The 26,914-nt window shown below is 45.8% G+C and overlaps 2 protein-coding genes across 3 annotated transcripts; one reads left to right on the top strand and one right to left on the bottom strand.

The window, feature by feature from the left end:
* Window positions 1-535: 535 nt before the first annotated feature.
* Window positions 536-18,508, bottom strand: LOC8038928 (metalloendopeptidase OMA1, mitochondrial). The gene is made up of 10 exons (XM_029983577.4): window positions 18,047-18,508; window positions 16,120-16,208; window positions 14,821-14,960; window positions 13,598-13,771; window positions 11,825-11,932; window positions 10,995-11,123; window positions 7,074-7,148; window positions 4,425-4,565; window positions 2,727-2,898; window positions 536-929 (listed from the first exon to the last, which is right to left on the bottom strand). Exons 1-9 carry the CDS (start codon window positions 18,253-18,255, stop codon window positions 2,749-2,751), a joined length of 1,215 nt encoding a protein of 404 aa, XP_029839437.3. The 5' UTR covers window positions 18,256-18,508; the 3' UTR covers window positions 536-929; window positions 2,727-2,748.
* A 358-nt stretch (window positions 18,509-18,866) lies between these two features.
* Window positions 18,867-25,263, top strand: LOC8038929 (MYG1 exonuclease). Of its 2 annotated transcripts, none has more exons than XM_029983578.3 (8): window positions 18,867-19,078; window positions 19,159-19,311; window positions 19,813-19,908; window positions 21,249-21,479; window positions 22,107-22,185; window positions 22,652-22,774; window positions 23,831-24,012; window positions 25,032-25,263. In XM_029983578.3, exons 1-8 carry the CDS (start codon window positions 18,990-18,992, stop codon window positions 25,195-25,197), a joined length of 1,119 nt encoding a protein of 372 aa, XP_029839438.2. In that variant the 5' UTR covers window positions 18,867-18,989; the 3' UTR covers window positions 25,198-25,263. The 2 variants fall into 2 exon arrangements, with proteins under 2 accessions (XP_029839438.2, XP_029839441.2); XM_029983581.3 differs by having other exon boundaries at window positions 18,917-19,074.
* The last annotated feature ends 1,651 nt before the right edge of the window (window positions 25,264-26,914 follow it).

Raw genomic sequence — 26,914 nt, 5'->3', positions numbered from 1 at the left:
CGTGAAATTACTTTCCGGGCGTCATTTTTATCAAGATATGTTTTAGGACGTTAGTTTACATCATGGCTAAAACCTACTAACGTAGGATAAACCCGACATGATTTAACATTGAACTTGTAAATCTTTAGTGTTTTAATGTAAAAATATCAATGGGAAACTACCTACCGTAGAATACCGTGCATCCGCCCATACCACATTAAGCGCCCATACCCAAATTTGTAAGATCTGAGAAAATATGCACAGTACATTTATATGTAGAATTTATGACCGGACAAGTGCCCATCCCCCATTTTTTCATGATTAACTCAAAATTTTGTGTGGGCGCTTGCCCGGTATTTTACGGTAAGTCTCCCAAGAGTGTTGGTGCTATGTGGACAGAGCAAATAAACCTGCGAATTGCCAAATAAACACCGAAATTGTACGACCACGGTCATGTAGCCAGAAAGAACACTAGAATATTCAGTAGCTGAATTGTGTGTGTGGACATATGCACGAAGTGTACATCACGCTCACAAATGCGTAATATAGAAAACAGTTCACACAATGCAAATATCTCTGTACTTTTACTGTCAACATCAATAGTTAAGTTAAAAAAAGCATTCCATTTCATTCGTAAAAATCTGCCAAAAATAAATGTAAAGCACTACGACAACTTTCTTTACCACTTAGGGTTTTCATTCAGCCCTTCATTCAAGGCTATCCAAAGTCACCAGTACAAATGTTCACACCTGGACACCGCATGCTGCAGCCATACGTGTGAGCTCGCACTAAAAACGGGACATAAAACTACACCAGAGTTAAACTTCATACTATCCATCACAGAAAAGTTGTAGGTCCTAAGTGTCGCAGCACCGCCAAAAGATCACAATTCGCTGCCGTAACGGACCCTTCGTACATTATTTAACAGCCAGCCAGGTCACTTGTAGACACTGTAAAAAAAAAAAGAAAAAAAAGATGTATGCTTAAGAACAATGTTTGACATGATGCGCCAGAATGGAACAAATAGGAGTCCCCATGTGACACTAAAAAGAAGCCCAGTTATAACAACAACCACCTTAAAATGTGACACTAAAGAGAAGCCCAGTTCTAACAACAACCACCTCAAAACAAACTAGTACAGTGATGTCTCCTTAATATAAACACATCTACCCCCCCCACACACATGCACAAAAAGAAAATTGTCCAGAATAACGTCTGTCTCCAAAAATTGTGTCTGCATAACAGGGTGCCCGTGGTAACAAGTTCATATTACTGAGACATGACAGTAACATTATCACAAGCCCCTTCTGACATAGTTTCCTAGCTTTGGGCAGGCGAATGTAGGTCTGTTTACTACAAGCAGGTGAACACAGCAACCAGAGCTAAGAACAAGAGACAGCTGTCTGCTACAAGCAAAGTGCCAGGAAAATGTCTCCAACTGATGTGCTCGATATCCTTAGTACCTTGCACACACTGAAGTGTTGAAAAAAAAAAAGGTAACAAATGGCAACACGTCGGCCCTTGAGAAAAAAATCCAAATAATCACAATTCCAGTTGTTGATTCTAGGCCAACGAACGAGCACATATGTTCCTGGCGTCGCTGTGGCCAAGCTCGTAGCTGGCAAAGCTCCTGGGAACTGGCCGACTGGTAGGACAGCCACAGCAAACGTGAAAGATGCCGTGCTCTGCCATCACCACCTTCAAAGGTGTTGGGGGTTCCAAACAACCCCATCAACGTCTCAATGAACCGATGAAATGCACACTAGTGATGTCGCCGGACAAAAGATTACTCGGCAAAACGCAGGCAAGCTGGACAGGCCGCATGGATCGAGACGCATTCCAGGTACCGCTGCTACGAGCATCTCTTACTGCGACAGCTTGGCCATCCTAATCCTTTTAATGCGAAAGCATTAATTGTCTCATGGAGCGAGCTGACGTCATAAGCTTTGAAACCATGGAAAACGGCACCTTAATGAAACCACGCGCAAAGCTAGCCAACGGTGCCTTTTACACTTCGGTCCCATTGGCTGGTGCGCGTCGATGAGGCTCTCATTGGCCGCTGCGCGTAAGTTTAATGTGGTGTCATCCTGACTGTGTTATCACACTGTTGTGTTATCACTGATCACCACGTTCGGTCACCTCTTATCGGTTGTATGACACGTGGCAATATATAGGGCGCATGAAATAAACCAAGGGGTTCGTTCTGCTGGGAACTACGTCGCTGTCTGTTCCTTCCTCACGCCGCAAGGCACACAACAGTTTGAACGATCGTTCACCCGATGGCACTGCGTGTCCGCAAGGCAGCGGCTCCACCGTTCCACGCCCAAGGTCAGCGTGTTGTACGCCGCAAATTAAAGAAGGGAGCGAAGAGCAGCGTGCGAGCTTTCACATTTCACAGCTCACAAGAAGTGCTTAGATGTACCTCGAACCTTTTTAATCGCTAACTAAATTTAGTGAAAAAGCGTTTTCCCACTGAATTATTGGGGAAATTGAATTGGTGTGCAATTCTATGCCAATTCAGGTCTTCCCACTAAATTTAGGCTGGCTTGACACAAAAATGGAAGCATCTCAAATAAAAAATCATTTTTACATCACATTTTGTTTACCTTAGCTTTATCGTAAAGATAAAAAGCACACATTTCTTTTTTCTTATTAGACAGACTACATTGAGAAGAAAATATGAATCCAAAAAAACTGTGATTTTGATTTAAAAAAACAAAGGCACAAGAAAATATTGAGAAACAAACCTGAAAGAGGCACCGTGCAGACCTAGCGGGGACGCTGCAGTACGACGACGCCCTTCCTGTAGCCCGGGTCTCTCCTCCTTGCCTCAAGCTCTTGCTTGAGCACAGACAGCAAAACCCTGGGGTCCTTGTGGGGCAGCGCTGGGCAGCGGCACTGCTGCCTCAGTTCGATCGCCTGGAACACGGACACAGTGTGGAATTACATTGAGGGGAGAGCACGGAGGAACGGCTGGCTCCTTCCAAAGATCAGAGCAGTTGATTCTTTACATGCTCCACAGGCATCGTTCACAAACACCAGCATATCTGGTTCTCTAAACTTAGACAGTTTATAATGCTCGTTAATTTGGAGGGTCGACGCTGAGGTCTATTTTATAAACGTTGTTGCGACCTAAGACATGCCACGGTGACTCGGCGAGTCATTTCATTTGGTAGGATTTATGTAGTCGTTGCTTTGAAAAAGTCGTAGTTCTTTTAACACTCGCATATTTCGTTTCGAGAGGGTGGCACACAAAGGGACCAAACAACTGTGTCAGGGCAAAAAGATCTCCAATCTATAGATCCGGGGTATGCACCTTGCAAGGTCACAAAAATGACTACCGTAATCAAGGTGCTACATCCAACTGAGGTGCCGGATTAGGCTGTCGTAACCTCATCAAGCTGTCGCATCCGAAAAGCGGCTCAAAATTAGCCACAATATTTCTCTGCTCGGCATTAAAGAGAAGATGCATCTGGCAACAACTGCGTTACAGTTGCGACTGCCCAACAATGGCACCGCAGCAAAAGGAGGGACAGTCTGCAAGGCAGAGTCCCACCACACTAGAAACACGACGGTGCAAAATTTGTTGCAGCGACCGCCACAAAAATGCGAAACGAATTTTTTGTATTCGCAGAAAGATTGGGACGGCGCACAATCAATGAAGGTGGTATCGCTTCAGGACAGACGCACACTGACCAGCCTCCACAGCCACCGCCGCTGGACCCTCGACACGTTTGTGCGCAAACAAATTAACATATTTTCCGGCATATAAGCCACGCTTTTCCCAGTTCCCGTAGCTGTGTCTCATACGCCGGCGTAAATTATTCGCATACATTTGTTAGTCCAGGGCCGTAACCAGGGGGGGGGATAGGGGGTTCTGACCCCCCCCGAAATTTTTTTCTGGGTACGGCCCTGGTCGGTGCACTTGCAGCCAGCCGATTTTAATCTCCACCTCTGCGCACGCGCAGTGGCGCCGGTCGGCTACACATACCAAACAGGGACCGGTTCTCCGGTTTGCTGCAACTCTCCATTATATACCACCGATGCACATGATTCATAGGCGAAAATAAGACAATAGACACTTTCAAAATGGCCGCCGTTGTCCCCCAAAACCCCCCCCGAAATTTTTTTCTGGGTACGGCCCTGTTTGTTACAAGCACGGACCTCGACGGTGCAAGATGTAGGTTGTGTCTATATTTACAACAAGAGTTCTATTCGTATGTCAGAATACTAAAACTGGCCCCCACTTGAGCATATGTCGCAATCACAATACGCGTATGCAAACTTATTGATGCACTTGCGCCGTGCCAATCGCACAGAAAAGTTTAACTTATGTACCAACTTTATTGTAAAGCAGCCCTTTGTATGAGGGTGCAACTCATAGACCGGAAAATATGGCCACCGTTACTGAAGTCTCGGGGAAATGGCGAGAGAAGGAACCTTACACTGTTCATGAGGTTGTCGAGATGTTCCGACCGCCGATCATGGCTGGGATGCGTCGAAAGGAACTCCACATTTTCTTCTTGGCTCTGCACAAGGCTCATCTTGCTCCAGAAGGCACTAGCTTCCCGGACGTCAAAGCAGGCCTGCATATGTAGTCGATTTTACTTCTTCTTTTCCTCGTACAAATTGCGTAAAAGGAGCATTCGAAATGGCTCATTTGTGTACGCGGCTGTTTTGGGTGCCTTATTTACGACGTCATATCAACTGAAGCAGTGCGCAACAATAAAGCAGTTTCCCCACTTAAATAATTGTAGTCGTGTTACGTGTATGTTTATACAGCCTAGAACTTAGTCTGCCTCAATGGGCGACTTGTCTCCCAGCTGAAGGTGAGAAATTTAGTTAGTGCAGAACAAACCACTAGCCTGGGGTCTCACCACGCAGTAGTGATACATGACCGCACGCCGGCACGATGCTCATCCAAATCGAAACAGGTGGGGGAGAGGATTGAACCCAGGATCCCTGGGTTCTGCAGCGCAACCTTTTGTTCCACATGCTCCGAGCTGGTGAACTCTAGCCCACTCGGCCACCGATCCCCTTTTTTTTAATTTGCAGCGAGGTGTACTTCTCACATAATCTGACTCCAGAATTTCTTTCGAGGATGCTGGATGTTTGAAAACAGGGTATGACTACGACTGAGCCAACATAAAGAGACTTTTACGCTGAGGGCGTTGAGAAACAGGCAAATCTATGGGCTTGCTGTAATAATCGTGTTTTGGGGTATTAAGCATTGTCACTAGCCTCAGTTGTGCGCTTCGTGACCTATTTCGTTTTTGTGACTTGTTTAGAGGCCTTAATCTGCCAAAACCAGATTGTGCATCAGTTGTTTTGAACAACCTCGGTGCCGCTGCTGCGGCGAAGTTAGAACGAGTTCGAAAGAGATATGCGAGAACGTTTCGCGCTAGACAGAACTTGTCTCAGCCCTACTCCTATATCAGAATGTACCTAATTTTTGGGGACTTGACAGAGTTAAAATTTAGACAAGAAAGTCGTGACCTAATATTTTTTTTTCAAGTGCTAGCATGTGTGTTTTGACTGTTCAAATATTGTATCTTATGTCCAGACTAACGTTCCTGCAAGACCTTTCCGCTGCAATCGCACGTTCGCCGTTAACCCCACGTATTGTTTGTCCCAGCTACTAGTTTGTAATCAGAACTTCTTTATTCACCTCGACATTTTGCTTGTCGACATTTTCAATGATGACCTCTTGTCGTTCAAAAGGAGCATTACACTGTTGTTATATGTTTTTGCAGCATTGTGTTCTGAATACTTTTTCGTGTGCTCCCATTATAGGCCCATGGCTCTGGGTAGGTACAATATATAAATACAGGGCATTTTGTTTTGAGCTTAACAGATTTGTTTAAAAAGTGCCGTCAAAGCTACACTTATGTGGTTTGTGCAGGCCAGTTATACAGCCAGTGGGTCATAAAATATGGGGCTAGTCGTAACAATCAGTCGGCTAATTAACTATGGTATAATTTGTTAATTAAGTTTTTAATTAGTGAAAAAAGACTTATGGCTCTAATTAGAAACTTGCTGAGCATCATCAAAAACCACTAAATCAATTCCTTTTAGAGAGATATAAAGCAGGGGCAGCATTTTATGGTGCTCTGAAGAAACGCTCCAGTTTGGACGAGCTTCTAGGTTTCGGTTTCTTCTCAGAGCGCATTTTGGCACCCGCAGTCCTGCTCCCCAATGATCACGGCACGAAGCCGCCGCCTCGCCTCCCTCGTTTGATAGAAGGAAGTATGGCGCACGCATGTTGCGCGCCAGGGCCACTGGGGAGCATAACAGCAGGCAGAGATGCGCTCCAAAAGGAAACTGAAACCTGGAAACGCGTCGAAATTGAGCGTTTTTACAGAATGCCGTAAAGTACTGCCCCTGCCTTATATATTTCTAGAAAGAGCTGATTTGATGGTTTCCGATGACGCTCAGCAAGTCTCTAATTGGAACCGTATGTCTATTTTCACTAATTAAAACATCTGACTTAATTAGTCGACTAATCGTTATGATTAGACTTATTTAGACGACTGATCATTACGATTAGCCCCCATACTATGTCCCGTTGTTGCATAACTCACCTGCACAAACCGCGTAAGTGTAGCTTTCACGGCTTTGTTGAAACAAATCCGTGAAGCTTAAAAAAGACGCCCTCTATTCCGTACAATACCGAGGGACTGCTCTGAAAACTGGGTTAATCTAGACGTAGGTTTTGTCTGGTCAAATCGGGTGCTTCAAGTATAAGTTTGGGAAATGTTAATAGTGGACGCTTGAACAAAGTGGGCGCTTCTGCGGTAGTTTATGGTATAAATAAATAAATAAATGAATAGTGACACAAGCAGCAACTCTAGAAAGTAACTATTTTTTGGGGGGTGATTTTTTTTACTTCGCTTCTAACCATTTGTGACTGGCTTACTGCTACATAGGCAGAAAAATCACACAACGAAAAAGTGAGTCATTGCAAATTGCAGTTGACCTTACTAAGTAAGGGAGTGGTGTGAAATGCCTTACAGGCAGCATCCGACATGGAGGCAGTAAGTTGCTCATGGATACCCCCCATCCAATTTCTAGAAATTACGTCGTTCTATACTTACTTTAGCAGCAAGTTGAAGGCCAACTTCATCGGCTTCCAGCTCCAACTTTCGGCTGTATGGAAGCTTCAGCAATAGCTAGGAAAAAAAAGAACCAATTTTTATAAAGCTGTTAAGATTTGATGGATTAAAGCCCCGAGACGAGAGAGAAGGAAGGACAATGCAACAAAGAACTTGAGACTTCTGTGCCATGTCGTCGCTCATTCTTTCCAGTCTCGGGGCTTTTAGTTTGTCGAGTTCAACCGTCACCAGCTTCTTTGCACCCTTACATTCCGTTCAGGAAAGGCGTTTTGCTCAGAAACCTGCTGCGACGGACACACCCCCTTTTATAGACGTAACTTCTGGTATACAGGGCGTAAGCGAGAATCGCTTACGCCTTGTATACACTCTGATAATGAAACCATCTTGTTTCATAGTCAATTGCTACTGGTATTCAGTAAAAAGTGCCGATTGTGGGCGAGCTGGTGCTGAATTTTGAGAATACACGAAACAGCACTCGGAAACAAGGACAAAAGAAGAACTGGACACCGCTGAGCATTATTCAGCGCACAGTGGTGTCCAGTTGCTACCACTGCAATCGGTGGTAGCAGGTCCCACAAAATATAGTTACATACCGTAGAATATTGTCCACCCGCCCATTCCACATTAAGCGCCCATTCCCGAACTTGTAAGATCTGAGAAAATACGCACAGTACATTTATATGTAAAATTGATGACCGGACAAGAAAATAAAGTGTGATAAAAAATTAAACCTCACTGAGCGAAAAATGAACACCATATTTTCTGGTGTGTAAGTCGTGGCTTTTTTCACACATTTTTCTTGGTGTGACTTTTACAGTGATGCGACTTATGTGCCTTTTTTTTATAATTCACGGTGAGACGTCATATTTTTTAAAGTTCCTCGATATGCTCCCCCGATTTTTTATAATTCACGGTGAGACGCAATCTTTTGTAGAGCACAGTAATTACGTAGCCATAGGTAGTGTTGCCCCTTCCAGGAGGCACTGCTGTCACTGCACTTTTCTACACTTTTCATAAGCGGCTCAGAAAGCGAGAAATTTTAGTTTCCGCAAAGCTGCTCAATGTGAATAGGTAAGGCCCAGTGAGAATAAAACTTTTACAACTTATGATCAACATTGCCTAATTCATCCATGGTTCCGTATTCTTTTGCTTCAGTCCAGTAACACTAAAAGGAAACTGGGCTGGCACACACGCATTACAGAAAATTTTCTCATGTCTATCTTAGTTTCTGTTTGAAGAGCAGTTTTTACCTACCATGCCCCAGTCATGTTGCTACATGTAAAAGTAAGGATCGTGGCTAGCCGATTTTTTAACGGTACCGAAAGAAGCACGTCAAGATTTATTAATCTGTCTGCGTGTTGATGCTTGTGTCATCTCCGCGACTTGGCCTAGGCTAGGCCTAATGATCCAAAGCTTGATTCACGAGTGTCTGGCACGTTGAACTTCCATTCGCTCGGCACATGTATACTTGAAAGAAGCCAACTACATTCTCATTTTCCTGCGAAATACACGATTGCCCTCACCAGACAGCGCTACGCTAAGGAAATTTCTCGCGAGTCGCACCGTCAAACTCGTTGCGCATCGAACGGTATGTGTGAACTAGCCAATTGTGTGAAACTCCAATTTCACGATACTGATGCGCATAAACCGAAAAAAACTCATCGCATGAACCGTGCAAAGAGGTGCGACTTATAAACTAACTTTTCTGTGAAAGCGACTCAATATACGGAAGAGCAACTTAGAGTGAAGAAAATACGGTACTACTTAGTTTCAAAAATCCAAATTTATGTAACGTAGCTTAGGCTAAGATTAACATGCTATTTACTCCAGAAATATCACGCTTGAATCTCTTCTGCAAAGCAAGCTTCACCACAGCAGCGACGTGCATCATGGAGGATAGTGTTAAAAAAACAAAGAAACAGATACTATAATTAAAAGAGAAGTCGATAAGCAAGAGGTATTTTCACAACGTCGGAACAACGTCCTAAGGTTAATGTAATGAATAAAAATTAAATAAATAAAATTACAGACGTATCAGGAGTCGACCCCAGGAACTTAGTTAGCTGAGCAACATACGGTTTGCTAAAGGCTGGTTTGCGCATTTGTATTTCAGAGTGATCGACTGCGCTATGACCGCTTGTGATCGCTTACAATGATGATGATGACGACTGTGGTGATTATGATCACGGGTGGTGGTGGTGATGATGATGAGAGCACACACTAGTGCTACCTATGGGTAGCCCTGGAAATGCTTCTATATTGCATGTAACTAGACCGAAGTTTTTGCAGTGTCTGCGAGTTCAAATTTATGACAAATGGTTGCTTAAGACACTCAGGATTACTTCACCTTTTGGGGTCATCTGAGTTTTCCCCCAGTCAGAATTAGTTTAAGCAAAAAAGGTCAAATGAATGATCAACCTCAAAATTCAACTATTTAATATACTATACAATCAATATGTTCAGTTTGAAATAACTGCATTGCCCTGAATGTTTTCATTTGCATTACTGAACTATACTAGTGGTATTTGTGCAGCGTAAGATATTTTCAAAACAAATGCCGGGGTGCAAGCCAGGGTGTCGAGTGCAGATTTTACAGTAGAAAACAATTTCACGTCTCTGCCCTTTGACTTTCCTGTAACTGCAGATTGCACAGTCCATAAAATGCGGACGAAGTAAAGGCTGCCATCTTGAACACCCAAAAGCATGTGCAAAATGCCTGCCCGTGCATCCAGCAAAAAGAAAAAAAAAGAAGAAAACAAATGTGCTGTGCTTTTTACGGCACTTGTTGGAGGGACAAAAAACTAAGTATGCACAGTTTACACACCCGACAAGAGATGGCGCAAGTTGAAATTATCGGAAGGCACCCGACACTCGACCGCAAAAGAGAAATGGGCCCGTTGGTGGAGCCCCAACAATATCATAAAATCCCGCAAGGGCGCCCTCCCCCGAGAGATCGCCCATTACGTTTTTCTGGCTAAATATCTGTAACAAAAATTCCGAAACGTCGCCCACCCCCGCGATTCCCGTTGGAAGTCAAGCGATGTCCGACGTGAATCGTGCATCAATGGCGCGATTGGCGGTACCGGTGTGTCCGAGGAGCGAATTCATAGCGAGTTCCCGCGCCGATATCGCACGCAGACCTGCGATCTGCGCGCGATATCGGCTCACGTAACACGCTAGTTGCTCCCGCGTGTATATTGCATCATGAAATGCGAATCTGCTGCGGTTGGGGTTCGTGGTATCCGTTCCCGAGTTCGTAGCGGATTCCTGCGTTTTCGTCTGCGATCTGCGCGTGCGATAGCAGTTTCCGTAACAGGCAAGATTTTAGCGGGTTCCAGCGTCTTTATTGCACCATAAAACTTGAATCAGCTGCGTCCACGAAATGCAGTATCCGTTCCCGTGAGATGCGAGTTCTCACCGGGTTTCCGCGAGTCCTTCCCACCGTGAAACGCGAATCTGCTGCGTCGGCCACTTGCGGTATCCTCTCCCGTGACACAGGAGTTTGTAGCAAATACCCGTGCGTTTATCGCATCGTGAGACGCGAATCTGCAGTGTCCACGATCTGCGGTATCAGTTCCCGCGTCATGTGGTTTGTAGCGGGTGCCCCGGCGCTTTATCATTAATTTTTGATAAAGTTTTGCTGTGGCATCCTCAAAGATAGCCCACCCCATGTTTTTCAACATTTATCTCTTCATTTTAGGTGGGCGTCCTTACAGGATTTTATGGTAGTCCAGAACGGGAATATTTATTTGTCGGGAGACAACCGACAGATGACCCCAAAAGGTTAAAGCAAACGACAAAAGGTGATGAGCGAAAAGATTAGGAAATATATGTGGATCGGAAGTGTACCACCGCAGAACCGACAATGCGCCACATGCATCGTGGATCGTGGAGCTCGCTTACGCTGACGACCTTGTTGAAGAACCAGTGGGTGACCGCGGCGATGCCGTCCGTCGGCATAACTGCCCATATCGCCGCCAGGAACACGATGATCACCATGTCCACCAGGTGGACGTAACTCACTTGTTCTGCCTGTTTAGAAACCAAAATAAAATTAACAACGGTTATTTTGCCAACCGGGAATCCCGCAAACACAACCGTGTGCAAAAGCAATACGTCCTCCGAACATCTTTGTTAGCGGCAATTCATTGTTTTCATGCACTATCGTAGCAAAGGCAGAGGTGATGCAGAATGTATTGTGTGTTGCACGGATTTGGTACGAATTTTGTGCTCCGGCAGCACGACTATCGTTGCGCATGGCGTCTCTGAAAGAAAAAAAGCCTTCCCAGAGCTCGTGCTCCGGCGGGAGTAGAACAGAAAATTTGCGCCTTCTGTGGTCGCGCGCCTCCCAACTCTCACCCAGTTATTTTGCGTCTGTCCCTTCCATACAAAGTATGTGATCGTTTTTTCCCACTGGCCTCCTGCAGGCTCTCCCACCATATGTGCAAGGGTGTTCACTGCCGTGCGAGATGTCAAACTCTCTCTCCTTGCACGAATCGTTGGTGCAATTCGTTTGCCGTCGGATTCACAACAGGAGAGATCTCGGCTCCGAGCCGAGCGCTCTCGCACTTTGTCCGGCATATTTTTATACATAGCAGTGAATTTTGTACGATGCCCTCGTGTTACAGGGAACTGCTAGGAGCCAGTCATATATAACACATTCTGAGTTAAAAACTACAAATTCAGAAACAGTTGACTTGTAGTCTCCCATCGGCCGAACCGAGAGTTCTCACCCCGTGGCCGAGGACGCAGTGGGCCATTTCGTGCGCCAGGACGGCCCCCAGCTGCTCGTCATTGCTGCAGAGTTGCAGCATGCCCGAAAAGACGAAGATCTGCCCGCACTGCAAACAAATTCACAAACGGCTCAGAATGTTCAGCCTGCATTGATCCTAAGAAAAGCCGTTAGCACAACACTGTTATCTCGCTCATCTGTAGGCAATTCACATCTCCAATCGCATGCTTTGAACCCTCACCCAACACCAACAGCTTCATGCTTTAGCCAACAGCGCTGGATCAGATAGAAACCAACACTGGAAAACTTTGGCCTTAAAAAGATTGATACCGTCTGCTCGGCTGTGGCTGCATATAGAGACAAGTCTTTAAGTCTGTTAATGTTTCATTAACCTACCGTAATGTCCCGGAAGATGCCCCACCCCCGAAAGATAACTCGCCCCCAATTTTTGGCGTGATTTGCTATTTTTTCAAAAACACTGAAAGATAGCCCACTTCTAGTAATTGCAGGGTGTTACTTAGCCACGGTGCGGAGATAAGCGAACATTGCTGACTGGGAAAAAGTCATTATTGGTTCATCGCCCCTCCCTGTGATCATAAGTTTCGCAGGTCACAAAATCTAAAACTAGCATTTTTTCAACTTTCTTCATTGGGCACCAACAGCCGATCTGCTTTCGATTTTAGGTGGGCTATCTCTCAGGATATTACGGTAGATTTTGCTATGATAACAGTGGTGAATCTGGCAAATGTCCGTAACAGTTTTTTTGCTCGGGTCCAAAAAGAAAAGTTTTATCCGGTTCTCAGGGAGGGCATATTAGTTTGTAGGCAGGGCGAGCTTTTTATTAATGAGGCATGTGAATCAACTTTACAGCAGATAGTGTACAGAGCCAACCACAGCCATTTACGTAAGAATCCCAGCGACCAATGAGGCAGAGATAAACGATTGGCGCCACTCAGGATTACCGCACAGGTTGTTTCCTTACCCAATTTCCGGTTCTTATCACCGGCGGATGCGTTCTTCGATTAAAACCGAGGAAACTATAGTTGGTTTTGGGAAAGTTCCTCTTTCCATTTTAGCAGATTGAACGCTGTAGAAGAGGCAACCTCTTCTCCAGCCTTCGCTCTGTGGAAATAGAATGAGGGGGGAGGAGCTTCTTTGGACTCTTGGCCTGTCACTGACTGTAGCGCACCTAATTTAGAGTAACCTTATTGTGAGCCTGCATTGATACCCCAGGCGAAAACCAGTCCACTTCCAGCTGGATTATGGAACTGGAAATGAGGCAGTCCAGCTGGATTCCAGCATGGTCCAGCTGGGTCCAGCCGGGTCCAGCCAGAATCCAGCTGGACTGCCTCATTTCCAGTTCCATGATCCAGCTGGAGGTGGACTGGTTTTCGCCTGGGGCTAATTTGCTACCTTGAAACTTCCAACGAGAGAAAACACCGACACACTAGCGCTATCGGGTATCCCTGGAACTCTTCCTATCTGCCTATAGCTGGACTGAAGGTTCTGCAGCATCTGAGAGATCAAACCTGCACAGTCCACGATGAAAGAACGATGAAAAGAGCTCCAAGACCGCCCAAAAGATGGCTCCAGCGTCCTCTCTCGTCGTAAGCGATCGTAGGCAGTCTCTACGCAGTTGATTGCGCTCTAACGTAAGTGTGCGAACCAGTCTTCGGAGTGCATGCCTTACTTAGCCATCCACAAGTTCGCAACTTTACGACATTCGTTCAAAAAGCAAAATGCAAAAGACGAAACAAAAAAAAAAATTACTCACCGGAAGCACGAAGGCATTCTGCATCGGATTGTCGATGACCGACACCGACCACGTCAGCCTGTGGATCGTGTCAATGTCCTCGTTCCCTCGCAGTAGCTGATTGGCCACCCGCACGACGCGTGCGTACATGGGGTGCACCGAAGGCACCAGGTGGTTCTTGAACAGCTCGTATTGCTTCAAAATGAAATTCATACAAAATGTATTTTTTTAAGTTGGTCTATATCTCCATTTCTTATTATTAAAGGGGAACTTGCGAAAGGGTTTTTCTAGCCTCGGGGCCGAGTTGGTGGCCGCAGTGGCCACCAGAAAAGCCGCGAAAATTATTTGATTAGTTAGCTAATTGTAAGTAAAAAGTTTTGACCCAATTTTTATATTTTTATTCTTGAGGGAGTAATGTTATTCTTCAGGGAGGACTGGCACCCAACTTCAATGCGGTCCAACCGTGCCACGAAATTTTGATAAAAGAATTCGTAGTGGGAGCTACGGGGTGAGGTATGTTACCTTGTATGTGGCTTTAAACCGAAAATGAGCAGCGTTATCGCAGCTGGCTTCACTTTCAGAGCCAGCGGAGGGACCGACATCACTCACACTCTTTGCTCACTTCGTTTCAGTTTGAAGCCAAATTGTTTTCGTCTCAACACAGGCCCGATGTCGGGGTGGATGATTGATTCAGTTTCGAAATAACAATACAAGTTTCAGAAGCGTTCCCAAAACGAAAGCGGCCACAAACAACAAGTGTGCCAGATTTTTTTTTTTTTTCAAAAGTTTACATAAAAAAGATTTAATAGACTTTTAAATGGCACTTAAAACCCATTCACACACTAGCATTTCTTTAGGATTGAGTTCCTGCAACCTCTTACAACAACACAAGACACTCTGGCACGCCGGCACCATCTACGTGGTGGTTTTGAAACTGCACTTCACCGGAGCCAAGGAGCTGCGGTACCTGCGAGACGAAGCGAGAACTAGTCGCCCACGATGTTGTCGAAATTTTTCCAACCCAAAAAGAAAGAAGGATGCCCGAAGAAAAGAAACGGAAATATATACGGAAATGCCACAGCCACCACCAATTGGCGCCATGTGTCCTTTTCGTCGTAAGAGATTTTAAGAGGTTTTAAAGAGCACGGTCGTAAGCAGTCACAAGCGTGTGAACTGCCCTTTGGGAATGTAAAAAAGAGAATCACGCTTAGGAAATCACTTAGGAAAAAAAAAAAGTTACGCACGACTTCAAACTCGAAGTCCGAGACCTTCTGGAACTGTTCCGGAGTGAAGGCGACAAAGCGCCTCCTCTTCGTGATGGGCGTCTCCTGAATGTGGGACACATAGTACACCCCTCCCAGCGCCGACACGGCACCGGCTGAAGCTGAAATAGAAACCGCGGAGAGTCCGTCATTCGCCGGAACACTGCAACACGACGGAATTCCAAAGCTAAAATAAAAATCATGAGAGGTCCATCGCTCATCAAAACAATATGATACAGCACAAAGTTTAGCTTCTCGATGCAAGTATATGCAATTGCAATGAATTGTGGAAGGCCAGACAAAAAGCCCTAGAATAAGTGGCGGATTAAGAGCAGGAAGGGGGGGGGGGAGCTTTGATTTTTTTGCTTGAGTAAAATATTAGGGCAAGGGAAGAAAAGGGGGGGGAGTTCTCAAACATCTAATACGCTGACCCCCCCCCCCCCCCCCCCCCCACGTCTGGAAACACCTCCTGACCATGCTTTGAATTCCACATTTACAAAATTCTAGGGCGGGGGAAAAAGGGGGAGGGGGGGGGGGGGTTCTTAAACATTTGATATGTTGAGCCCCCCCCCTTCTCTGGAAACACCTGCATCCATTTCTAACTAGGGTTACGGGTTGACGAAATTCCGGACTAAAATCACGCGAGAGCCAGCTAATCCCAGGACAAAAGTCAAATCAATGATGGGTCAAATCCACTCGTACAAATTCCTCTGGAAGCACAAAATTTGTGTTCCATGATGTTGCATCTGCCAGTTGTCACTACTTCCCATTGCTGACATCATTCAACGTGATGTGCACTTCAGGCTCGTCTTTCCGAGTGCCACAGGACTCACTACATAGAGCACATGTGAGCTCCACTGAGCAGAGCAAAGACAGAAAGCACTAATACTCTATTTTAAATCTACTTTCAGCAGAGAACCTAGAATATGAAACAAAATATTTAGTGTGCACTCTGCATTTGCAGCATACCTAAGTTTTATCCTGAGCCTTGTTCAGTCAAAACCTTGAAAAAACAAGCTCCTCCAAGAAAGTATGATGAAATCTAGAAAGCTGCAAACCTTAGAAGAACGCTTTCAATTTAGCAGTTGCCAAAAATAAGAAAGTGGGCATTGGGATCGGCAAACTTGTTGAATAGGTACTTCACTAAGATATCGTTAGTAAAACTGACAAAAGCTCTACTTCAAAGTTTATGGAAGTACATGCACCTGTTACTTCTAGTGTGGAAATTCAATGCATGTTGCACAATGGCAAAAAAAAAATGCTGTCATGAAAATTTAGTACCTGCAATTTTCCACCTGTTCCGAACAGCGGCGTCTATGAAGTATGCTCTCTTGTTTGGTGGCAGGTTGCGCCACCATTTCCTGAAGCCCCTGCAAAAAGGAGGTAATATATACAGAGTGGTTCACCTTTAAAGATAACCCCAGAACATTTGGGCCATTAACGAGGCTCATGCACTAGTGATTACATAACCTAACCGCACAATGGTACACAAGTATGCAAGCTGTGATGCGCTAACAGACTGCCACCAATACATAGTTCTCACGGACGTCACAGCCGGGGCTTATGGGATATGCCGGGGCTTATGGGATATGTCATTGTTATTACCAAGCACTGACATAGTTTTGGTTTTGGGAGTGGTGCCGGCAACGTTGGTCGCTGTTGCGTTGGCTGTGTCGCTACGGTGTTTGCGGCACACACAGTGCATGTTTCTTTCTTCTGGTGTATGGTCGTGGTCGCAGAGGTGCAGTCAGGATGTTCGGCTGCCGAAGCAGAAGCAAGTCGTCTTCACAACAGAGTAAAACAGAGCGAAGTGTAGGGAAGCACCGTTCGCCAAAGGTGATAACGCGACAGTGTGAGCATACAAAGCTGCTGTCCAAGGAACGCTGAAGCCTCTGGCTTGCTCGCATACATTGGAAGTATCTTAATACCTAAACAACATCCGTGTCTTTGGTCGCCACTTCACTACCGGTAAGAATTATGTTGCTCAACTGAACGTGGATTGCTGAATGCTTCTGTTCGCACCCTGTGCGCATTGCCATAGCGGCCAAGGCAGTGTGTGGTGTTTGGTAGCGTCCCGCTGCAGGAATTTGCTTTTAACCTTCTCGCAGCATTTCTGTAATTGTGTAGTTTTTGTAGCACACTTGTGTCGATGGCGTTGCGGCGACGGCGCCAAGTTTACCCAGCTAATATGCTGCTAATTCTGATGCAGCAAGTACGGGCAAAATCTCTTTGTTAGCAGGCAAACCTTCGGCTCATAAAGACACTTGTTTTATTGCCTGCCAACTCGCCTCGCTCAGCACGATGATACGCTTCGATGGGAGACGCATCGCTGTCAGGCTCTTCACCCATAGTTATGGGCATCCAGGGCCTTGAAGGCCTTCATCTGTTGTAGCGACATATAGTTTGTCAACAAAACCAGGTAGTTAATGATGCACACGTGCGTCGTGGCTGGCAGCAAGTCCGTATCTGGAGTGGAATCCACACCGACGCGTAGCGTGTACGGATCGACGCCGACACACATCTTCACTTTAGACTCGTATTGAGACCATGTGGGGCTCACAAGCTTTTCAAGATAGGAAGGGCAGAACTCACGGCGAATGGCTTTCACCATCGCGCTGTACGGGCGACAGATTTCGTAGTGAAGTCGCAATCGAGTGGCGCACATGCAGCGGCGGCAGTGTCCGCGTCCGGTTCTCAGTACCTGACAATGGCAGCCAGCGGGTGGGAGTAGAGGAAGTGACGTCATGTGAGAACTATGTATAGTTCCTCTGAACATGTTTACGGAATGAAATACTGCTTATAACCACTGCATCCTGGCAAAGGAAGCTGATTTCAATAACACGGAGATTAGTATGCTTTGTATATTTTATACCATAAATAATTTTCACGTTATATTTGTTGTAAAGGTACTCAAAATAAAGTAGTGCGAGAACGTTAGAAGAGCTTATTTCACTAAATCTTTTTCCTCCTTCAAATAAACGCATGGTTATGCACGTGATGTGTTTAACATAAAGTGCATGACAATGCGCACTTTCATGAGCATGAAAGTTCACTTCATGTACATCAAGTGATCCATGATTTAAACTTCAGGCGAAACTTGTATCAAGTCGTTTTTGTCAATTTATCATATTGCGAACAAATGAATGAATACACGATAGATAAATGAATAGATGGATGTGCAAGTCGGACCCGTGGTCTATACACCTACCTGCCGCTGAGGACAGCAAGCCCTTTGGTCAACTGTTTAGCGACCAGCAGGAAGACTGGGTTGATGCACTGCTTCGGGGTAGTGTGAAATTGCTGTGCGGCGTCGGCTAGACGGAGAGCTCTCGGCAACTTCTCGAACACTACCGGCGTCGTCGGACACCTCGTACCGATCAGTTTTCTTGAGAGCGCTAAATACCTTATACCTAGCATTGTTCTGCAGGCAAATAAAAACTAAGCAAACAACTGCAAAGAAAAAAAAAACACGAACAAACTAACGACGATTGATTAGCAAACGATATGCCACATTATCACCTCGCGCATGTAGTTTTACGAGTCTGACAATCGTCCTCTTCGAGTGTGGCTGTTGTTTGAACTTCGTCAGAACGCGAAAAACCAGAAGAAGGCACTTCCTACGCGTCCTATGCGACGAGAACTGCTGGAAACTTGAATCGTCTGCCAGACTATGGTGGCTCTCTAGCCACCCTAGCCAGACTGCCACTGCCGCCACCTTCAACGTGCGTTGCACAACGAACGTACGAGAAAGCCACTGATCATAGAGATCAGTGGAGAAAGCAGAACGGCAGAACTAAAAATTCTTCAGACAGGATTGGCTTGGATTCCAATGCACGCATTTCGCTAGCTGTAAAAAACAACAGGATTTTTCAATGAAAAATTTGGCATTGAAAATGCGCTAAAAACTTGTGATTTTCACTTTATTTAGACTTGTGTTGGCAGTATTATAGCAGTCAGTATGTAGGATCGCATGATGCGATTTTGTCGGCGATACTTGCGTGACGTCATTTGAAGATCAAAATAGCGATCGCGTTGAGTCGAACGCGCCGTGGCCCCGTGGCGCCGTGCCGAAAACGTGCTTTCTTCGCGACGATCGTTTTGCTGCGAGTTTTGATTACCTTTCAACATCGTCCCGTGGTACTACCAGTTATATGCCCGGTTGCCTGTTGAGATTTCGCAACATTAGAAAGGCCGCAGCTGTTGTCAGCTTTTACGGCGCCAGAAGTTCCATTTGTTGTGCGTAAGTTTACGACGGCCGCGAACTTGCACTGTGCCGTTGGTACCGGCGTCTCAAAAGTTCCTCGTCAAAACGTTTTTTAGGAGATTTACGAAAATGGCAGGAGAGCCACCTCCCAAGAAGGTTACAGCTGCCAAAACGATCGGAACGCACAACGGAACGTTCCACTGCGATGAAGCGCTGGCGTGTTTCCTCTTGAAACAACTCCCAGCCTACGAAGACGCCAACATCGTCAGGTGAGGGCTCTTTCGCGACTTCAAATGCATTTGGAAATCCATTCGACAGTTGAGAAAAGTCAGTTAGAGACCCCTAACAACTTTGGTGAATTATGATCTTGCAAAGCCCGTTTCAATGAAAAACCCGAGTTTAATTCAATGAAAAGCATAAAGTAGCCTAGCTTACCCTAACCTAACCTGACCGAACCTAAGCAAGCCTAACCAAAATTAGCCTAACCCCAAACCAACGCAACCCAGTTTAGAACTTTTGATATAAATTCTACTAAAACACTGCAAATAAGTCCATACAAATGCAGCCGACTGCAACTAAGGAATAAGTATCAAACTTGACCTTTGCTTCCAGACTGTCAAACAGAAAAAAAATATATGCCCAAAAGAAACGTTAAAAATAATGATTCGTGTATCAAGCTGTGCTCTCTAAAAGTTAACAGCCTGACAGATTCCTTCCCTTCTCGGTTGCATCTTGTTTCAGCCTCTCCGTTTATGTTTCGTCAAATGCAGATCACGAGACAGTGCTGTCCTGTCGACATGCGACATTGTCGTTGACGTTGGCGGGGTTTACGACCCAGCTACGAATCGCTTCGACCACCATCAAAGGTACGCACACATTTGAAAAAAAGAAACTCTCACACATCCTTTTGTTTGTTTCTTGTATCTTGCCCTAGCAATACTGCGAGAACAGCGAAGATTAAAACAGTGCATTCCACACGCTCAGTTCAGGCGATCTTCACAGTATGGGGTGGTTTCTCCTCGGAGCGTGGGTGATGTGGCAAAAATATCACACTTTTGAAGAAGATGCGTCGCAGTGACGTTGGCTCGTCGGCAGAAGAGTGAAGGGGATGCTTGGGTTGTAGAAACAATCCCGGTTTAATGGTGGATCGGTTGGCTTTTAACAATATTTTGTGATTGAACGACTTGACGCCCGGTGTAGAAACAGAAAAATATGTGTAGAAGGAGGGTCATAAAACAATAGATATTTAAGCGTGATGTGCTCTTATTTTCTTTCCCTTGTGCGACGAACGATTGGAACTCCACACGAATAAGCGCTCTCTCAAGTGCAATATGTTGTGCTATACTTCATTGTTCATGTGTAACCGCACTTGTTTGGCTCGCCTATGTGATATGCAGCAGCTCCTAAATACAAACGCACTTATGGCGAATTCGCGTGGTCAATCGTCGGCAACTTATTTTGCCGGAAAACCGGCAATAGTGTTCTGGTCTGATCTGAAGTAACTTTAGCAGCCACTACGAAAGTCAATCCAAGTCGTTGGGACATGAGTGACGGCGGCGACAGGCTCTCGTTAGCGGTGTCGCGCGGGCAAGAGGCGAAGTAAACTGCCACCGTCTGGCTTTTTGTGTTCGGGTGGTGAGGGTCACGTAGTGTGCCGCCGGCGCGTTTCTTTCTGGTTGCCGGTTCCGCCGGCTCGTTCTCGCCGGCGACTGACCACCCGAATTCGCCATTAGAAAGGAGATTAAAGTTTTTATATGCAATAGATAACAGTTTACTCAAGTAAACCACATTCTTTACAGAATAGCTCCAGTGTTGCAATCAAACATTCGTTTTAACTATAAAAAAATGATTAGGAAGTGTCGTATATATAACGATACTTCTTTTTTCTTGGGACAATAATTGCATGGAATAAGTGGCCAACAATTACTGTTGATAAAGTGGACTTATTCACTTCAGATTTCAGAGGTGCCCCTTTGCAAAAATATTTTTTAACCAATGAACATGATCACTTCTAGGCGATGCATTATTTTTTGTGCCTTGTTTTATTGCTGTTCCTAATATTGTTTTTTATGATGTATACATTCCTGCTTGGAACCGAACGAGTCTGCAGTGTTAATAAATGAAATTAAAAAAAATAAGCAATCAAGAAAACTTTGGCATAAAGTCGTGCGAGGACGAAATCTCTGAAGTTAAGCGTCTGTTGCAGGACCTTTTTGGAGACCATGCACTCCCTGAACGAGTCGAAGAAGTGGACGACAAAACTGAGCAGCGCGGGGCTCGTCTACGCCCACTTTGGCCGCGAGGTCATCGCACGTGTCCTCGGCTGGAAACTGGACGACCCTAACGTGGAGAAGATCTACGACAAAGTCTACGAGAACTTCATGGAGGAGATTGACGCCATCGATAACGGAGTCAAGATGTTCGACGAGGAACCCAGGTCCATTCTTTTTTTTTCCTTGCAGACGATTTCTAGCTTCAAACTTGTGGTTCTGCGTTTTCGGTGTGTACACTTCACGATGCTGCGAATAAGACGTCAACACTTATTGGCAGTTTACTTCGAAAGAATATTGGCAAGCACTACATTTTAACCAGTTAGGTGAGTAGTTATGATGACAGCCTTTTACTTATAAGAAAAATAAAACGGAAAAAACCGGCGATCGCTTGTTTGCACTAACAATGTTGCCCTCCCTACCGATAAATCCCAAAAACTAAACCCCGAGCCAATTTTTTTTAGTAAAATCGTGAAAAACCGAGAAACCCTGAATCGGAGCTGCCCTTGAATACAAAAAGCTGAAGCTTCGCAGGACGAAATCTTATCTACGGCTTCATTTTGTGTTGACCAGACACCTTACGAACTGTCCGCGAAGCCGTCTCTTCCTTCGGGGACCACTCCTTTTGTCTCATTTCCTTTGTCATCGATACCGGGTCATTTTCCAAGTATTGGGGATTCTTGCTTCTATTGTCCGCACCAGGCTAGACGGTGTGATCGAACTGCACGTTGTTCTGCGTCCGTCTTCCATCATCTGGCAGCCGAAAACGTGGTCCCTTGTTTTCCCACAACCAGGTATCGCATCTGCACCAACCTGAGCGCCAGGGTTGCCCATCTGAACCCTCCGTGGAACGAGCCGAACCCAAACCCAGACGTAAGTTTGCGGCGCAACAGCGTTACTGGGCAGAGCGTATTGAAAAGTTATTTTTGGTCACCGACAGCTCAAAAAATGCGAGCCGTGGCCCAATACGTTAGCGTGTCTCGCTTTGGGGGGGGGACGATTTCTTCTTTCGCTTTCTCATCGGCAATGCCGCCATCTGAATGGCTGCGGAGCAATAATGAGATGCGCCCTCGCCACACTTTGTGTTTCTTAACTTGTCAGTAACCGTGGTAAACTTCTTTCGAGACCGTAGTTAGCGACAGGTTGAGGATCCTCCAACACATGCTCGTTGCCTTCCGCTGCACTTTGACTGCGCTTGCGACGAAGAGTTATCGAAGGCAGAAAGGTTGTCCCCGTGGCGGAGCATCTACCAAGTTCTTAACTTGTGGCCGGCTATATAATGTGGCTACTTGCTTCCTTTGTCTTTCGTGTAATCGGGTGCTCCGCTTTATTCGAACAGGAGAGGTTTCAGAAGGCGTTGAAACTGACTGGGGAAGAATTCCTCGACCGCGTTCGAAGCTACGCGACCATATGGATGCCTGCACGTGACCTGGTTTTCAACGCGATCCAACAGAGGCAAAAGGTAGGCGCTTTCCCTGCTTGCATGTCCTATTTTTATCTAGTTTTCTTTTTTTTTGGGGGGGGAGGGGCATTTCCAGGTGAAATTGTGGTTTTACAATAGCTTTGTACCCAAGGAGTCCCACTCGCTGGCTCCGAGGCGAGAGCGTCGGTTTACGGATCCCCATGTGGCGGGTTCGAATCCCGGCCGAGGTGCCCGCAATCTGACGGAGGCATATTGCAGAGAGGACGCTGTGTAACCGAGCTTTCGGTTGCACGTCAAAAGATCCCCAGGTGGTCGAAATTAATCCTCAGTCCTCCACTGAGACGTGCCAGATGCCCGCCGTTGGTTTGGCACGTAAACCCCCCCCCCCCCCCCCCAAGGAGTCCCAAATCATGGAGAAAGCCCATGAAAGTTGTTTTCTCTTTTTATCTCAGCGATGCACCCTCGAAAACATATCTGCTGGAATTTCACATTCATTTGGTGCCCGAATTAGACGCAGAGAGTGTTGCCACTCGTGCTGCTGCCACGCGATACATTTCGGCATGCATTACACATTGACATGTATTTCTAGTCTTTTCTATTTGCTGTGCATCCATCGGAAAAACTACTACCGTAAAACACCGAGCGTCCGCCTGTTTACAACAAGCGCCCACCCCTTGATTTGTTATTGTTCGGAAAGTACAGAAAGGATGTATCTTTATATGTTGTTGAACAACTAAGAAGCGTCCGTCCCCCGGTTTTAAGCAGTCATCTCCAAATTTTTAGTGGGCGCTTGCTTGGGACTTTACGGTAATTGATTACAACTTCAGCGAGCCGGTGCAATAAAAAAAAAAAAAAATAGTAGTTGTCACATGCTGTTTAAGACATGCTGCTCACCTTTTCTGCCCAATATTTCATAGGTGTGGCGAGCACAAGCTCAGAGATCCAAAAACTTAGTTTTGTGGCAGTGGTCGAAGGGACCTTGTGGCCACTCAAACTCTGGCTTTTGATTCCGGCATGCATTTTCTGGTCGGAGACAAAACAGTCTCCGATCTGGTGGTGACCGGACCGTCCCACTTTTCTGTTGGGTACGCAAAGGTGGACGGACTCGGAAGCGTGGTGACATTCAGCAGCGGCTGCTGTCCGTGGAAGGACCACCTGCTGGAGCTGGAGGAAGAACTGGGCATCCCGGGAGAGGTGAAGTTTGTGCTCTATCAGGACGAGAACAAGGCGTGGAGGGTACAAGGAGTCCCGCCCAGTTTGGGCTCCTTCGACTGCAGGCAAGTGTATTCTCCCTCGCCGGTTTGTTAAAGCAGAAGCACAGAAAATCAGGCTACCTGTGTTTACCGTATTATCTGAACCGTAGTCCACACCCGGCACGTGTAATCTGCAGAAGCAAATTTTGGTTGAAAAAAAAGATTTTCTTAGATAATCTGCCGGTAGTGCATATGTATTTTGCACATAAAGAAGTCGTATTTTTCGTCCACAATGTGCAAAGAAACGAAAGCGATGGCCGTAGCACGGTTGCACAATGCGGGTGGAATGGTGCCGTCGCATACTTGAGGACGAAGCTGCGACATGATTAATTCTTATGGTAGTTGTAATTGACGTTGTGGATGCCACTGACAACCGTCACCAGCACTCGGTGATCCGTGAAGTAAGTGAGTAAGTGCGGTGAAAGTTTTTAAAACCATCCAACGTTGCACATAGCAACTGGATACTGCCAAAGTGGGATTTCAGGTAACGCGAGTAATGTTTGAAAGCAACTGTTTGAAGCAGACGACAAAAAAACTCTCCCTTTGTCGCGCCATTCTTGGCAGGACGCCAGGGCTGCTCTCTTCCAGCGGCACGGCCGACAGGAAGTCCCAATTTGCTTCTCCTCGCACCAAAAGGGGACCGTAGGGTTTCTCCATAGCAGCGACGACAGTCCACAAGCTCAAAATCTCTGCAACGTTTCGCCGCCCGTTAAGCTGCAGCTTTAAAAATAATCAGATACAGCACACCGTCAAAAATATCTGCTTTATCAACACACTAAGGAGCTCATATCATATAGAAACCATCATTAACATAGTCTGTCATGCAAAAAATCCATCACGTCTCGATCCTTGTATGTTCCGCACTGCATAAAATTTTGACTTTTAGACGTCTGTAGTCCGTAAAATATGGGTGTTTGATTTTTCTCTCCTATTAACAAAAGCAAAGAGAGAAAGGAAAGGATTTTCTGGCACGCTGAGAAAGGTTTTGCAAGTCAACCTTCTTTCAAAAGAAATTTCCTTCCTCTTCTTCTCCCCGTTTCCAGGGTCTTCCTGCCCAAAAAATGGTGCGGCCTCAGGGATAAAGAACTGTCGGACGCGAGCGGGATCGAAGGCTGCGTGTTTGTGCATTCCAACGGTTTCATTGGCGGCAACAAAACTAGGGAAGGCGCACTCCAGATGGCCGTCCATACGCTCAAGGGCGTCGAATGAACAGTTTGTTTCTGCTTAAAACGCTCTCCTCTCGTTACATCCCAACATGTTTCACAGCAGTCTTGACATTGTCCTTTTTTTTTGTTTTGTTTGTTAATCTGTCATTTTTTCTATGTTGACTCATCAGGCCACCATGGAAGACTACTGCTTTTGGAACCCTTGAGCCCCTAGCTGTGACTCAGTGAAACGACTGGTACCGTATTTACTTGCATAATGAATGCATCCCCAAAAACGGGTACCAATATTTAGATTTTTTTTTTCCCTTGCGCAATGAACGCACTTCAAATTTTCAGCTCCGCGAGTCTCGAATTGCATTCAATTTAGCTAGCCACCAAGTCAATTTTCTTTTGCCGCCAAGTGGTCTGGCCAAGCCAAGCCACTCTCATAATGGCTGCAAGCGGCCACAAGTGCGTAGTTGCGGAAGTGATCAACCGTGAAACCAAGCGGCGCATACACTTGACAAAGCTTGGGTCGACGAATTGGCCAGCCCTGGACATTCTTCGCCCGTCGAATGCATTGATGTCAACAAACATGCCGTCGTCTGTGGTCCGCTTTCGGACAGTGGGTGAAAGTGGTTAGGCCTAAGAACGGTCGCGTTGCTGTACATGTTGAGTGAGCTTCGTAGGGTGCTTTTTTTTCGGCAAAAGGCCCACCGAAAGCGCCCTAAAGAAGGTTCACAATTTATAGAGCATGATTACTGTGATGCACCCACGACCAGCCATGGGCGCGCCTCTGTCCGTGGAGACGTGCCCCAGCACCCTGCCATTTTAAGTTTGGCACCTAAAATGACATTTGCACAAAGTGTATAAATGCAAAAATTTTCCCCCGCATAATGAACTTCTTTTAACTTACAACTTTTTGGGGTTAAAAGTATTTTACCCCTAAATATGGATAAATTTTTTGGAAAAGAGTGTTCATTATGCGAGTAAATATGGGATGTCGATTGATTGGACACGAGGATACAAGTTCGCTTGTCCTTGGTAGAGAAGATAGGTTATTCTATTTCCCTAGTGGGAAGAGAGGATGCTAGTTCCCTTATCCAGGGGTGAAACGGCTGTGCCATTTTGCGCCATACGCATTTGTCTGCGCCATGTTACGGAAACTGCGCCACAGTCGATACCTGGCGCCATTATGCACCAAATCGCAAAACGTGCGGAAAAAAAATGGTATTTTGTCTTGGTTTTGGTTTCTATCAACTCAATTGGCAACAATGAGCTCATTTAGCTTGGTCGGCCTTGCAATCCTTTGTTCTCTTAATTCCTCCTGTGTATCCAGAGTCTTGAAGCGTGCGAAAGAAATCAAAGGTCTGATTTCAAGCACTACACCACCTGCTACTAGGTTGTTATTCTTCAACCATTAATGGTTAGGCAAGTCGGCCGATATGAGGTCGAGTCGTTTAGCAACAGATTGCCTGAGGCTCTGCGGCCCGGGATCCGGACATCAACCAGTTAAAAACAAACGAGCGAAAGATTCCTTTTAGTACTTCATCGTTAGAAGTTGGACCCGCATTCCCGCAAGATAAATCGTGATTTGATAAAACTGAAACGCGGTCTGATCCGAAACCTTGCCGGCCAGCAGCTCTCACGCGAGCGGTAGATCTGCTCGGCGTACTTTAACCTTGTTCTTTATCGCTTCGAATACGATAACTTTGTTAATCATAGTCTGCTGCTTCGATATTGAGTTGCACAATAGGATAAACTTGAAATTTGTTGCCCTG

Source organism: Ixodes scapularis, unplaced genomic scaffold, assembly GCF_016920785.2.
Source record: "Ixodes scapularis isolate PalLabHiFi unplaced genomic scaffold, ASM1692078v2 PGA_scaffold12__126_contigs__length_90152505, whole genome shotgun sequence".
Classification (NCBI taxonomy): Eukaryota; Metazoa; Arthropoda; class Arachnida; order Ixodida; family Ixodidae; genus Ixodes; species Ixodes scapularis.
The sequence above is the reverse complement of the archived record's forward strand: the minus strand, read 5'-3'. Positions and strand labels throughout refer to the sequence as shown.

Bases quoted from the DNA above. Each gene is read 5' to 3' on its own strand.
- LOC8038928 (XM_029983577.4), bottom strand. From the start codon at position 18,255: ATGCTAGGTATAAGGTATTTAGCGCTCTCAAGAAAACTGATCGGTACG. The intron at 11,124-11,824 runs GTGAGAACTCTC...GTTTCTAAACAG, and splicing joins ACTGCGTCCTCGGCCACGGG to GCAGAACAAGTGAGTTACGT. The intron at 2,899-4,424 runs GTAAGGTTCCTT...TCCGTGTTCCAG, and splicing joins TCGACAACCTCATGAACAGT to GCGATCGAACTGAGGCAGCA.
- LOC8038929 (XM_029983578.3), top strand. From the start codon at position 18,990: ATGCCCGGTTGCCTGTTGAGATTTCGCAACATTAGAAAGGCCGCAGCT. The intron at 19,909-21,248 runs GTACGCACACAT...CGTCTGTTGCAG, and splicing joins CGCTTCGACCACCATCAAAG to GACCTTTTTGGAGACCATGC. The intron at 21,480-22,106 runs GTCCATTCTTTT...TCCCACAACCAG, and splicing joins ATGTTCGACGAGGAACCCAG to GTATCGCATCTGCACCAACC.